Below are 12,239 nucleotides of genomic sequence, written 5' to 3' on the forward strand. Positions count from 1 at the left end.
CATAAGATCTGCACGGGTGATATTATTGGGAGGGAGGGGAATGGACAGGGAGGGGTGCTTTCCATTTTCATGAGATTTACAATACACGTAAGTTGCCATTTCAACCAGAGAGAGTACTTAGTAACATCAACTTTACATCATCCACCTATTTCATGGCATCAGTAGCCACATCAGCCCTGCCCTGCTCCTACCACTGTTGATCCTACATTAATCTCTCTCAAATCCTCACCCTCCTTCCCTGCCCCTCAACCCCCACACTACCACTGCCCTCTTGTGGATAAGAGAAACGGAGAGAAATGAGAAAATAAGATTTTTAAAAATCAGCTCAGAAAACCAAGAGAAAAGTCATACTAAACTGAGGCAGGGCTGAGACAAGACTGATAAGGAAGAGGCAGGGCACGTAGGGTAATTTGCCTCACTTAAAATTGCTGTATTTTATTGTATTGTTGCCAATGGAATGTTTCATCTTTTTCTCCCAAAGAACAGCTAGTTACATGTCTTCCTCCAGGGCCAAATCCTGAGATGTTTTCCTGGCATCCAGATTTCCTACTCCTAAAATACTTTCTGGTATTCTACCTCTTTCCCATACATACACACTCCTAGAATTCCTATTCCTGATTCCCCATTGTAAAATGTTTTCCCCTAATAATTTTGCCCTCCCTTATAACTTCCCTCCATTAGTGGGCTATAACTCAGTTATATCAGGACCATCTTTCCTGGGAACCATTTGCAAGACCAAAATATTCTGTCTTTGAAGAGCCAGATCTTCCTTCAGCTACTTTGCAAGAAAGTAAATATTCTAAACAAAGAATCAGATTTTTTTTTACTGTTGTACACTACAGAAGGAAAAAAGCCTTCTAGGAGACCCTTATGACATCATCACCCCAATCAGCCACTGGGCGTGACTTTTTGTTATCAAACAACAGTCTGAGCCTGGAGCTGGCCAGGGCCACACCTTACCTCACCAGACACCCAGCCTGTCTGCTGACACCTTTGTTAGAACCTTCCCGACCAACCCTAAGACCGCAAGGAGAAAGCAGGTCCTCTAACCAAAGCAGACAGAAGACATATCAACACTGGAGGCTAAGACAAAGGCCCTCAAGGAAGAGTCACACACTTTCATGTCTCCAGAAGATATTTATTACCATCCAAACATATTTTCAACAGGGAAAGGCATGATCCTTAATTTCCCTAGGATCCACATTTTCAAAGTCTCCCATGGAACCCACTGAAGACTCTGGAGCTTTGTTTATCTTCCTCTGACAGAGGTGGGGGAAGTCTCGATCTCTGCAAAAGGTAAGCTAATTCAGATTCCAGTTTCCTCTGCCAATTCCTGGGCTGACCTGCAAATTCCATCTTGCTATTTCCCTTAGGTCTCTGGTTCCTTTTTGTCTGAGGTGACATTTACATGCATGGCCTGCCCATGGGCCCTCCTGGGGTTGAGGGGGCCATTGAGGGGTGCTGTGGTGGCTGCCATAGATTGCCCATGGCTTCCCAGCCAGGGCCTTTGTGAGAGCTGCAACTCAACCACCAGTCTTTCATCGCCTCCAGCTGGTTTCCCAGGAGACCTGGCCCCTCTTCTTTGGTCTCAGGGCCTCAGACACCCAAATGCTCCTGCTGCATGTCACAAGTGAGGAAGCAGTAATGGAAAGTCACGTGGATTCCCAAAGTTGTTGGGATAGACACTGGACACAATAAGGCACCGAAATCACAACTTGGCTAAATATACTGAGGGGGTAGGTGCACCCTGGGCAGGTCCCCTTAAAGACTTGCCATCCTCACTAGTTCAGGCAAAATTCCTTTTTAGTTTTATGCTAATCCTGTGCTGCCTCTGTACCTCCCTCACAGTGACCCTCCCCCTGGTTACTCTTTATAATAATTACCTTAAAAACACAGATCATTTGGTCAGTTGAACAAGGAATACCAGCTCTTCACAACAGGACCCTCTGAATATACCACCTTATCTGGGCCAAAAAGAAATCCCATTGTTTCTATCCGGTGTGAGTTCTCTGATGACTCATAAGGCGTGAACTCCGAGAAAAGCTTTCTCCACATTCAGAACATTTATAGGGTCTCTCTCCGGTATGGGTTCTCAGATGACGAATCCGATTTGAGCTGTGAGAGAAACTGTCTCCACATTCATGACAGGTATAGGGTTTCTCTCCCGTATGAATTCTTTGGTGCCTGATTAAGTTGGATCTATGAGAGAAGTTTTCCCCACAAAGGGTACATTTATATGGTTTCTCTCCTGTGTGCGTTCTCTGATGTCTGGTGAGATGCATGCCCTGCCGGAAGCTTTTCCCACAAGTCAAACATTCAAAGAGTTTCTTCTCTGCCTTGTGGGTTCCATGATTTGTAAGAAAGAGAGTGCTGTCACTTATTGCTTCCCCACACTCAGAGAAGGGGTAAAGCCTCTCTTTCTCGTGAGTTCTTTCATGTATGACAAGGTGTGAACTTCGAGAGAAACTTTTCCCACACTCGGCACACTTATAGGGTTTCTCTCCTGTGTGAATTCTCTGGTGCCTAAGGAGGTTAGAACTGTGAGCAAAGATCTCCCCACACTCGGGGCACTTGTAGGGCTTTTCACCTGTGTGTGTTCTCTGGTGCCTGTGCAGATTGGAGTTGCAAGAGAAGCTTTTTCCACATACGTTACATTGATAGGGCTTCTCACCCGTGTGGGTGCGCTGATGGCGAGTCAGGTGAGTATTCTGACTGAAGCTCTTTCCACATTCGAGGCACTTATGGGCCTCTTCTCCCAAGTGTGCTCTGTGTAGTGATAAAAAGTGTGGGTTCCCACCAAAGATTTCACTGCACTCCACACCCATACACAGTCTTTCTGCTACATGTATTCTCTGGTGCCTAATTAGGTTTGAGTTGTTTGAGAAATTTTTGCCACACAATGGACATAAATGGAGCTTCTTCGGCTGCAGTTCCTTTGGTCGCCCCAGTTCCCTGCAACTTTTGGCCCCCACTAAGGACTGCTCCATCCGATCCTCTGGGGGAGGCTCCCAAGGTCCTTCTGCCCTGTCCCGAAGCCTTCCCTGCTCAGGACTCCAGGGCACCTCTCCTCTGGCCTGGCCAGGCAGCAGCACCTGAGGGTGGACACTCTCAGAGGAAACGGACTCAGCAATTTCTTCCTGGTTCTCAAATTTCTCTTCCCCTGTTAGAGCCAGAGAAACCAAACCCCCCCTACATTATTTCTATACTGGAGAAAAGAAAATCCCACATGTCTGCTACTGCCTGTAGGTCAGAAGTCCAGAAGGGCTGGTTCTACCTCCATTTCCCATCTTCCCCGTATACGGAAAGCACTCTAGAGAGGCATCCGGATAAGGTGTGGGGCCATCGCTCAGGAATCAGAGCTCAGACCAGTCTTAAATTCCCTTGTAGGGGCCCCTACCTCCCTCTTCAACTGAGCCTCTGGCTTCTGCCCTTCATAAATGGGTGGGATGGAGCAGGGCTGGGACTAGGGTGGGCCACTGAGCCCAGGAGTGAATGCCTCCTTACATTTTGCATCCTGGGTCCCTCACTGGGATGAAAGTGGGCAGAGGAGACACAGGAAGCAACATACCTCCTGGGCAGCAATGATGGGCTAGCCCTAGACCCATACCCTCAAATGCCTCACTCCCAACAGTGGGAGGCTAGCTGAGCAGGCTGCTCCTCTTCATTCCTTACCTGGAGCTGGGCTTCTTGGGCTCAGGTCCTCCTTGCAAATCTGAACACTGGGATCCCATGGCTTTCCTCCTTGTTCCACCTGGGTGCTCAGGGCCTCCTGACTAGGAACCTGAGACTCTGTTTACAACGACAAAAACAGATTTCTGTGTCACCACTTTCCTCTACCAGGCAGGGGAAACAAAGATAGTCTTGTTCCCTGCCCTCACTGGGTAGATACAGAAGGTGCAGTAAGTCTGACAGCAATTACTCAGAATTACTTAGAATATACACTAAACTGTTGCCAGCAGTTATACCTCTAGAGAAAGAAATCGGGGAAAGGAGACTATGGCTTTTTTCTTTTTACGCTTTTGTAGCACTTGGGGTTTTTTACAAAGAGAATGTATACTTTTGTAATTAAAACAACAATCAAACAAACATGGTCAGAGTGGTCAGTTCCTTGAGGAATTAGTTTAATGTTGTAAAAAGTCTTCACTCTTATGGATAAATATAAAATAGAACTAAGTTTGACTGGACAACTCCAGAAAGAAAAAATATAACATGATGGACAATCATAAAAGGACCTGGAGCTCTGAGAGGACCCTGAGTTTAAACCCAAAAGTGCCATTCCTGTGCTATGCTAAAACAAAACCTCACTCCAACTCCAGCAAACATGGACTTTCAACCGTTTAGTTCCAAGAACTTGTAACCTGAACTTCTCTTCCTATTTAGCACTCACCAAAAGAGCTGTGCTGAACTTAGGGCACCAAGCCATGGCCCAGTGATGGGAGAACCTGGAGAAGGTCCCAATGAAGGGAACCAAACCCAGTAGTGACCCCTTTGCAGAATTAGTGCAAGTGAGCTGATAGCTGTGCTTCTCTTTACAAAAACCTGATGTATGAAAACGAAGTGCAGTGTGACTCTTTTCTACCATGTGTTTGTCAACGTGGCTATAATCGTAATGTACACAGTCCTGTTTTATGCTATTTTTTTTGGTTTGTTTTTTTGTGAGGGAGATTGGCCCTGGGCTAACATTTGTGCCCATCTTCCTCTACTTTATATGGGACACTACCACAGCATGGCTCAACGAGCGGTGTGCGTGGGGGATCCGAACCTGTGAACCCTTGGGCCACGGAAGCGGAGCCCGTGCACTTAACCGCTGGGCCACCGGGCTGGCCCTACGCTGTTTTTTAAGGTTTCCCCCAACTTTGAGAATTTTCATACATACAGAAAAGTTGAACGAATTACACAGTACTTGTACACTCTCCACCTAACACCAACTTCCAGTTTTTTGTCATATTTCATAGGCCTCATTTTTAATCTCTGCATAAAGAGTTCAACACATAGATGTATCTTTAATTATGCTTAATTTATTTAGCCCCTGTTCTGGATATATATATCTCATTTCCAAATTTTCACAAGGCCTTCCCCCGTCCTGAATTTTTAAGGGCTGGGACAGCTGTTAAGCTGGAATGTTGATGCCAGTGCCCCTGAAATTTGTGCTGTGGGAAGGGCCTAGAAATACTAATGGAGCATAGAAAACATAAATGAGGTCAGGCAAATAAGCATCTCGAAATTGCAAGGCATCAAGAACTTAGAGCCCCACAGCATCCTGGGACACAGTGTGTGCGTGATGTGGGGCAGTGGGTCACTGGATTTAATTTGTTCTGCCCTGGGAAGTCCATTAATGCTCAGACTCCCTGCCTTTAGCTCTGGCAGCCGGGGCCCATAAGTGTGCCAACTGTGCCACTTTGCAGATGTTTAACTGATCCTCATCGAGGGAACTTTAGACAAAAGGAGATCTTCTGCCAAACTCAGAACTTACTCCGGGAGCTGATGGCTAAGGGACAGGACCCTAGTCAGAAATGGCTCAGTCTTCATCCCCGGAAAGGAAGTCCTTACCCAGTGAGTCCACATTCTCAAAACGCTCCTGCACCGTGTCCCTGGAGAGGGCCCTCCTACTAGGATCCTGATGCCCCCACTCCTCTTGGGAGACGTACATAGCCATGTCCTCTAAGCTCTCAGGCAACTGAAACAGCACAAGATCTCCTTTAGCCTCTGAGGCACCAAGAACAATTCAAGCAGAATCACAGGTTAAAGGGGCAAAAGTGGGGGTGGGGGTGGTGCAGGCAAGGACACATTTCATGGGGAAGAAGGGAACCAGGCCGCCAACTGAGGTCAGGAGGGAGATGCTCGTGGTCAGGGAGAAAGGCTCCTCTCCAAGTGGCAAAAGGACCCACCCCCACTCGAGCAAGGTGGTGAGGTGCTATTGAGGGGAGACAATGGGAACTTCCACATCACCTGAGGCCCGGTAATCTCCTTGTCTTCCATGTTTCCTTCAGGAGGAAAGAGTGAAAGCCAGGGAGCAGACAATGCTGAAGGTGACAGAAATCATGATGAGAATGGCATTCCTAATTCTTAGCAACCCAAGGATTATGACAACACAGTATCCATTTCCCAACACCCAATCTCTGCTCTGAGGATTAAATACTGAACAAAAGAAGGTAACAGGGGCATAATAATGTGATATCCAAAATCACGGGGTGAGGGTAAAGGAATGCCAGCACTTTTCCCTGCTGGCTTGCAGAATTCAAGCCCTCAATCATTCATCTAGCTCTAAATGTCTCTGTTCTGCATACAAAAGGGCTTACTGAGAAATCCCCTCCCTCCCACCCCGAAAAGAACCCAAACCACCACTTCTAGATCTTTTACTCCACATCTGGGAACCCTGAGGTCAGAAATTCCCTCTCCTTGGCAGTGGTGTTCCATCCTGCTGGTGGCAGGGGCAACCCCGAAGCCCCTCCTCCCTCCCACCTGCCCAAATAACTGTTCCTCACCCCTCTCCTTTACAGCCTGGGGGTCCCTTTTGGGGCTGGGGCCTAGCAGCTCTTGCAGCCTGGGGCCAGGGCTTCGCTCAGTCTCCATTGGCTCCAGCTTGAAGCTCGGTGACTCTCGTGCTGTTTCCAGAGGCAAAGTCTCCTCCAAAAGCACTTCTGTTCCCCGCCCATGGTTTGTGACCTGGGAACCAACCCACATCACTCATCATCACAACAGGGCCTGAGAGGAAGGGAAATTAGCACAGAATTCTGAGGGCAAGCCTTCAACAGAGAACCACTGACGATCCCTTTGGACCCAGCAAGAGAGAAGAATGGTTTACACTACAGTGCTTTCTCATCGCAGGTGCATCCAAGAAAACATGTTGGAGGAGGAGGGGTCCTGCTCCTAGTGCACACCTCCCACACACAGCTCTTCTAACACACCTCACTCTCTCTCACTTTCCCCCACCTTTTCTAGATGCTTTCATTTCTCACTACTGGATAAGTTAAACCTGGGGGGCCCTGGGGGCAAGTGCTCTCAGAACCTGAGTGCCAAACTGTTTTTTCTAAGTCCACTATTAACTGCAACCCAGCTCTACAGAGACCAGACTGCTTACCCTAATATAACAATAACTAACAGCTATTAAGTAATAACTATAAGCCAGTAGTGTGATCAAAACTACATGCTGCTCTTTTTCTAACCCTGAAAGCAACCCTAGAAAGGTATTTCATCATTCTCATTTTACCAGTGGCAAATCTGAGACCCAAAGAGATTAAGTAATTTGCCCAAAGTCACAAAGCTAGTACGGAGCAGAGTGAGGATTTGAATCCTGCGAGCTAACTCCGGGGGTGGGGTGGGGGTGGGGGAGTGGGCACACTAACGCAGAGACACTGCCTCCGTGTGGAAACAGGGCACTCATCACTGCTCACGGTCCATTTGGGGAAAATCTAGGGAATGAATGTTTCTGACTAAACTACAAAAAGGCCTCATGCCCACGTATGGTCTACTCAGATCAAGTAAATTCGTATGGGAAACTGGGCCAGCGCGATGTCCCGGTCCTCGGGGCCAAAGAAATCGCAGATAACTCTTTCTCCCACCTGTTGCCTCGGTCTCACAAGCTCTCTCTGCATATCTTCCACAAGGGTCACCGCTTCCTCGCCGCTCTCCGGATGCAGCTCCTGCACCCTGCTCTGGATCTCCTGGGGCAAGATGGTCAGAAACTGCTCCAACACCAGCAGCTCCAGGATCTGCTCCTTAGTACGCATCTCAGGCCGCAGCCACCCATGGCAAAGCTCCTGGAGCCGGCTGAGGGCTTCCCGGGGCCCAGCGGCCTCCTGGAAGCGGAACCGTCTGAAGCGCAAGTGGGAGGCCTCTGGACTGGGCCCTGGGTCTGGCTGGGGCAGCTCGTGACTCCAGACGCAGTCCTCCTCCAGTTTCACTATCAGGAGCCCTTCACGGTGCTGGGAGCCCGGGCCCGACGCCATCGTCAAGCCCCGGAGCGCCTTGGCCCCGAAACCAGCTGCGCCCGTCTAGGAAGGCGCCCCCGTCCCCGCGCAAGTATGGCCAGCGTCGGTAGATGCCGGGGGGCCTGGTGCTTCAAGTCCCGGTCGAGGACCCCAGCTCCAGCCTCGGCGCAGCCAGCTCCGGGGCCTCGACCCCAGTCAGTCCCGAGCGTAGCCGCGCCGGCCCCCTAGGCCGTCCCGCCAGGACCTCCCTAAGACAGGACGTGAGAGCCGCGGTTTTGCCCTCGTCGCGGACTCACGCAGCACTCGGCATTCTGCTCCCAGCCGGAAGTCTCAGCGCGCGAGTTAGGCGTCCACAGCCAACGGCGCCTGCTCAGGGCCAACTTCCGGGTCACGTTCTGCGAACTCTAGCGTCCATTGGGTCAGGTCTCGCATAGACTCACCGCTGACCAACCACAAGGGAAGATTTGCCTGCGGGGGCGGGACGAGTTAGGGGCCAATTGGAGACGAGAGGCGGGGCCCGAAAGCGCAGAGGCCCCTAGGGGCGACTGGAGTCGCGAGATGGATGTGTGGAAAGTAATAGCAAGGCGGGTGTGACCGGCGGACTACGTGGGTTAGAATCCCTCGGAAAGCTTACTAAAGTGCAGACCCTGGAGCCACGCGATCCAGTGCGTCAGAGTGTCCGGGTGGGCCTGGACATCTGAATTGTTAACAAGCTCCCCCGAGAAATTCTTCCCCCACAGCCAAATTTGAGAATCACTGTCCCGGTCATAACAGATTTAAAGGTAGTCTCCACCCGCTCCGGTTATCCGGGGCTGCAAGAGAGGGCCCCCACTCGTCCCGGCGGCTTTGGGGGAAGTCAGCCGGGTTCCACCGGGCCGCCCGCTCGGCGCCTCAGGGAGGCGGAGAAGCGTGCCGCCCTGCCCGCGTCAGCGCCGCCGCGGGGCCTGCCGGGAGATGCAGTCCACGGCACGGCCCACACCTGCGCCTGCGCCCTGGGCAGGTGCCGGAGCGGCGGAGAGCCGGGCGCAGAGGCAGTGAAGCCGGCGCGGTGTTGGTGGTGTGGTGCTGGTGGCCGGCCAGGGTTCCGCTTCTGGCGGCTGGACGTCCCCGAGGGCCGCTCGGGACCCGGCCCGCGCCACTGGCTTCCAATTTTAAACCGGATTTTAATCTTGCCTGGGACTTGCTGTTCATTGTCTAGCCCTGGGAGGGCGGGATCGTTATTCATCTCCCTCCTAGCTCGGCCTTGAACTCTCATCGTGAGGGGCGAATCGGGGGAAACTCGGAGGGTCGATTCCCTGGCCAGCGCAGTCAGGGGCTTTCTGCCGGTGAGGGAAGGGCGGCCCAGTTGTGAGGCGGGTGTCCACGGCCAAGGTCGGCCCAGCTCCTCCATTCCCTCCAGCGACGGTCAGGCCCGTGGGCTCAGGAGGTAGAAGCATCGTTGGAGTGAATCGTGACAAGCCGTAACCGTTGATTGAGCGCCTGCTTACATGCAACTGGATACATATACAATACACAAACTGTAGGAAGTAGACGCTGTTATCATCCCGTTACAGATAAGGGCACCACTTGCCCAGGGTCACACAGCTAGTCTGTCGCTGAAGTTCAAGCTACCGTGATGGTAAAGGGTGATGTGGGGATGGAGAGGGTCGACTTTGAATGATTGGGTGGAAACAGTCCTGAGTATTTTGGTTTTTTTTCTGTTTCACTCCAGGGAAAAAGACAAGTCTACAAGGTGTTGTAGCAGATGCGGTTCTAGAGGCCTTATAGTGCACAGGCAGGTATAGGTCCATTTCAGAAAACCTTGTTGAGACCTGTGACCTCAGAGTCCTCTAATACCATTTTCATGTTTTAGACATTCGTATTTCAGGAGACTATAGATTCTAACCTCATAACCACTTCTCTGGCATTTACTATGTCATCTCAGACAAGTTATTCAATCTCGCTAAGCCCCAAACCTCAGTTCCCTCATCTGTTTTGAGGGGATAATACTATACCCACCTATAACATGTAAGGTGAGGTGAGGATTAAATGAGCTAGCATATGTAGGATGCTTAGAACGGTACCTAGCACCTAGTATGAACTCAATAAATATTAACTGTTATTAATGCAGAGCAAATTCCTGAAGGCTTACCTTACCCTATCTCATAGAAAAGCCACTAGGGTTATTATCGCAGGATGTGGGGAATGTTTGCAAAACTACGCATGCCTTGAGATGGGAAGAATGAAGGATGAATCATTTGCTAAGTTCTCTTTGATTTTAGGTTATCAGTGGGTACTTAAAGCTAGATGGACTTTCAGAGTTATTCAAAATTTCTCTTAGTATTCCTCCTCCATTTCTTTGAGGCCTGTCTATATTCAGACAGAGAAAATAGTTGATACTTGACTGGGAGTGGGGTTATAGGCCAGCAGATGTATTGGGGTTCATTTGGGGCAGGAGTTCTTAACCTAGGGTCCATGAAATTCTAGAGCAGCACTGTCCAACAGAACTTGCTGTGATGGTGGCTACTGAGCACTTAAAATGCTGCTAGTGTTGCTAAGTGCCACCTAGTGGCTACCATATTGGTCAACGCAGTTCTAGAGGGTCACATGGATGGATCTGGAGATTTTGTAAACCTTTCGATATTGTATGCAAAATTGCATGTGTATGTGTATTTTCTAGGAAGTGGATCCATGGTTTTCATCAAGTTCTCAAAACCACCAAAAAGATTAAGGACCACTACTTTTGGGTTTTAGTGAAAAATAAGTTAAGGGAAGTAAGTATGTCCTCTTGTAACCACTATTGATTCTACTTTCTTATATTTGCTTGTCCTCAGCTAAAGGTGGCTCCTTGACTAATAAAGAGAAAAACAAATCTGAATCTCAGATAAAGAACCTCTACTACTCCTGGTTTTATTTCTCAGGAGTACTAGATTCTGTCTCCTGAGCTGATTTCGGTCCTTATGTAGGTCTTATAGATTCCCTTGGTGTCAAGGCGGGGGTTGTCTGTGCCTGGTTTTCAAACTGGCATTTGATGAAATCTACAGTGTTAAGACTTTCAAGTCTGCTCTTTGGGCTAGGAACAGACAAATGAGCAGTTCCTGTCATTCTGAAATGCTGCTTTCCTGCCTCTCACTTTAAGATATCCTGGCCTCCAGGCTTCTGACACTCTAAGCCTTTGCTGCTGGCCACTGTCCTCAGTTTCGGTTTCTTCCCACTTACTTGACTACAGCTTCCCTGTGATCTAGGGCTTAGGGTTTGTTTTACCTGTACCACATTACACTTTGATCCCACTCTTAGCTTTGAAATCCGGTCATAAAATACTGACTTTAAATGGCATTCCATTTGAAATGCATTTTATTTTTATTAATCTGAAATATATTGCCTTTTCTCCATGAAAATATAAGGTAAAGCATTTTGCTCCACTTCCAGTATTTTGATAAAAAATTCTGGAATTTAAATTTTCCTTCGGATTACCATTAACCAAACTAACTTGCTAATATTGTTTGGTAATGTTAATATTTAAACATTTTCCTGTATTTGGGTCTTAAATCACTATTTACCAACCCACATTTTAATGCAGATCTGTAATCTTTGTCATAGGTGAGGAGGGAGAGGAAGGGACACAAAGAGGGTGCAAACCATAACTGCTGTCAGTGAGGGAGGGGATGGTAGGACACGGCGGGAAATTGATCTGGGGAAAATTTTACTGGTTATCTTTAGATTGCCAGAAACACTGTTAGTTGTTTTGGTTAATTTCAAGATACTCCACTTCTAGACTTCAGCTAAAAGAAACATATAAAGATGGTTTTTACTGGTCACCAACCAAACCCAGTTCAGATACCAATTTGTATTTGAAAATTTCTTAACTGAAATTAATCCAGGACATGGTTCCAAAACTCTGACTTTTACCTCTCTGTTTTCTCTTGGGACTCAATGTTTCTCAGCTTAAATACAGTCAGAATTTTAGGAAGATTTACTTCACATTTTAGACCCAACTTAGATCATTCTATCATCAAAATATTCAAACAATAATATAAAACTAATTTAGTGCATTGACTTTAACATAAAAGTAATTCACTCCTCTTCCATAGATTGGAGAACAGTATCCTAGAGTTGAGCACAAAAAGAGCTTTCCCCTTATTTTGGTTTTGTTTTAATATTTAAAAACTGCCTGACAGAGGCTCCAGGTGAAATAATCCTAACTGAGAAGGAAATAGATATAGACAGGCCATCTGCCCCAGAAATCAGCCTGAATTCAGGAAAAACCAGTGGTGACCCAAACTATCATGCTTCCTTTCTTTTCTTTTTTTTTTTTTGTGAGGAAGATCA

General features: G+C 48.2%; 1 protein-coding gene across 3 annotated transcripts; it reads right to left on the reverse strand.

Moving 5' to 3' along the window:
* Nucleotides 1–255: 255 nt before the first annotated feature.
* On the reverse strand, nucleotides 256–8,535 carry ZNF263 (zinc finger protein 263). 3 transcript variants are annotated; one of them, XM_058570174.1, is made up of 6 exons: nucleotides 7,563–8,535; nucleotides 6,486–6,666; nucleotides 5,950–6,023; nucleotides 5,551–5,677; nucleotides 3,673–3,789; nucleotides 256–3,160 (listed from the first exon to the last, which is right to left on the reverse strand). In XM_058570174.1, the coding sequence occupies exons 1-6, from the start codon at nucleotides 7,947–7,949 to the stop codon at nucleotides 1,992–1,994; spliced, it is 2,055 nt and encodes a 684-aa protein (XP_058426157.1). In that variant the 5' UTR covers nucleotides 7,950–8,535; the 3' UTR covers nucleotides 256–1,991. The 3 variants fall into 3 exon arrangements, with proteins under 3 accessions (XP_058426157.1, XP_058426158.1, XP_058426159.1); XM_058570176.1 differs by having other exon boundaries at nucleotides 2,617–2,766; XM_058570175.1 differs by lacking the exons at nucleotides 5,950–6,023; nucleotides 6,486–6,666.
* Between the last annotated feature and the right edge of the window lie 3,704 nt (nucleotides 8,536–12,239).

The sequence above is a fragment of the Diceros bicornis genome, chromosome 26 (assembly GCF_020826845.1).
Source record: "Diceros bicornis minor isolate mBicDic1 chromosome 26, mDicBic1.mat.cur, whole genome shotgun sequence".
Classification (NCBI taxonomy): domain Eukaryota; kingdom Metazoa; phylum Chordata; class Mammalia; order Perissodactyla; family Rhinocerotidae; genus Diceros; species Diceros bicornis.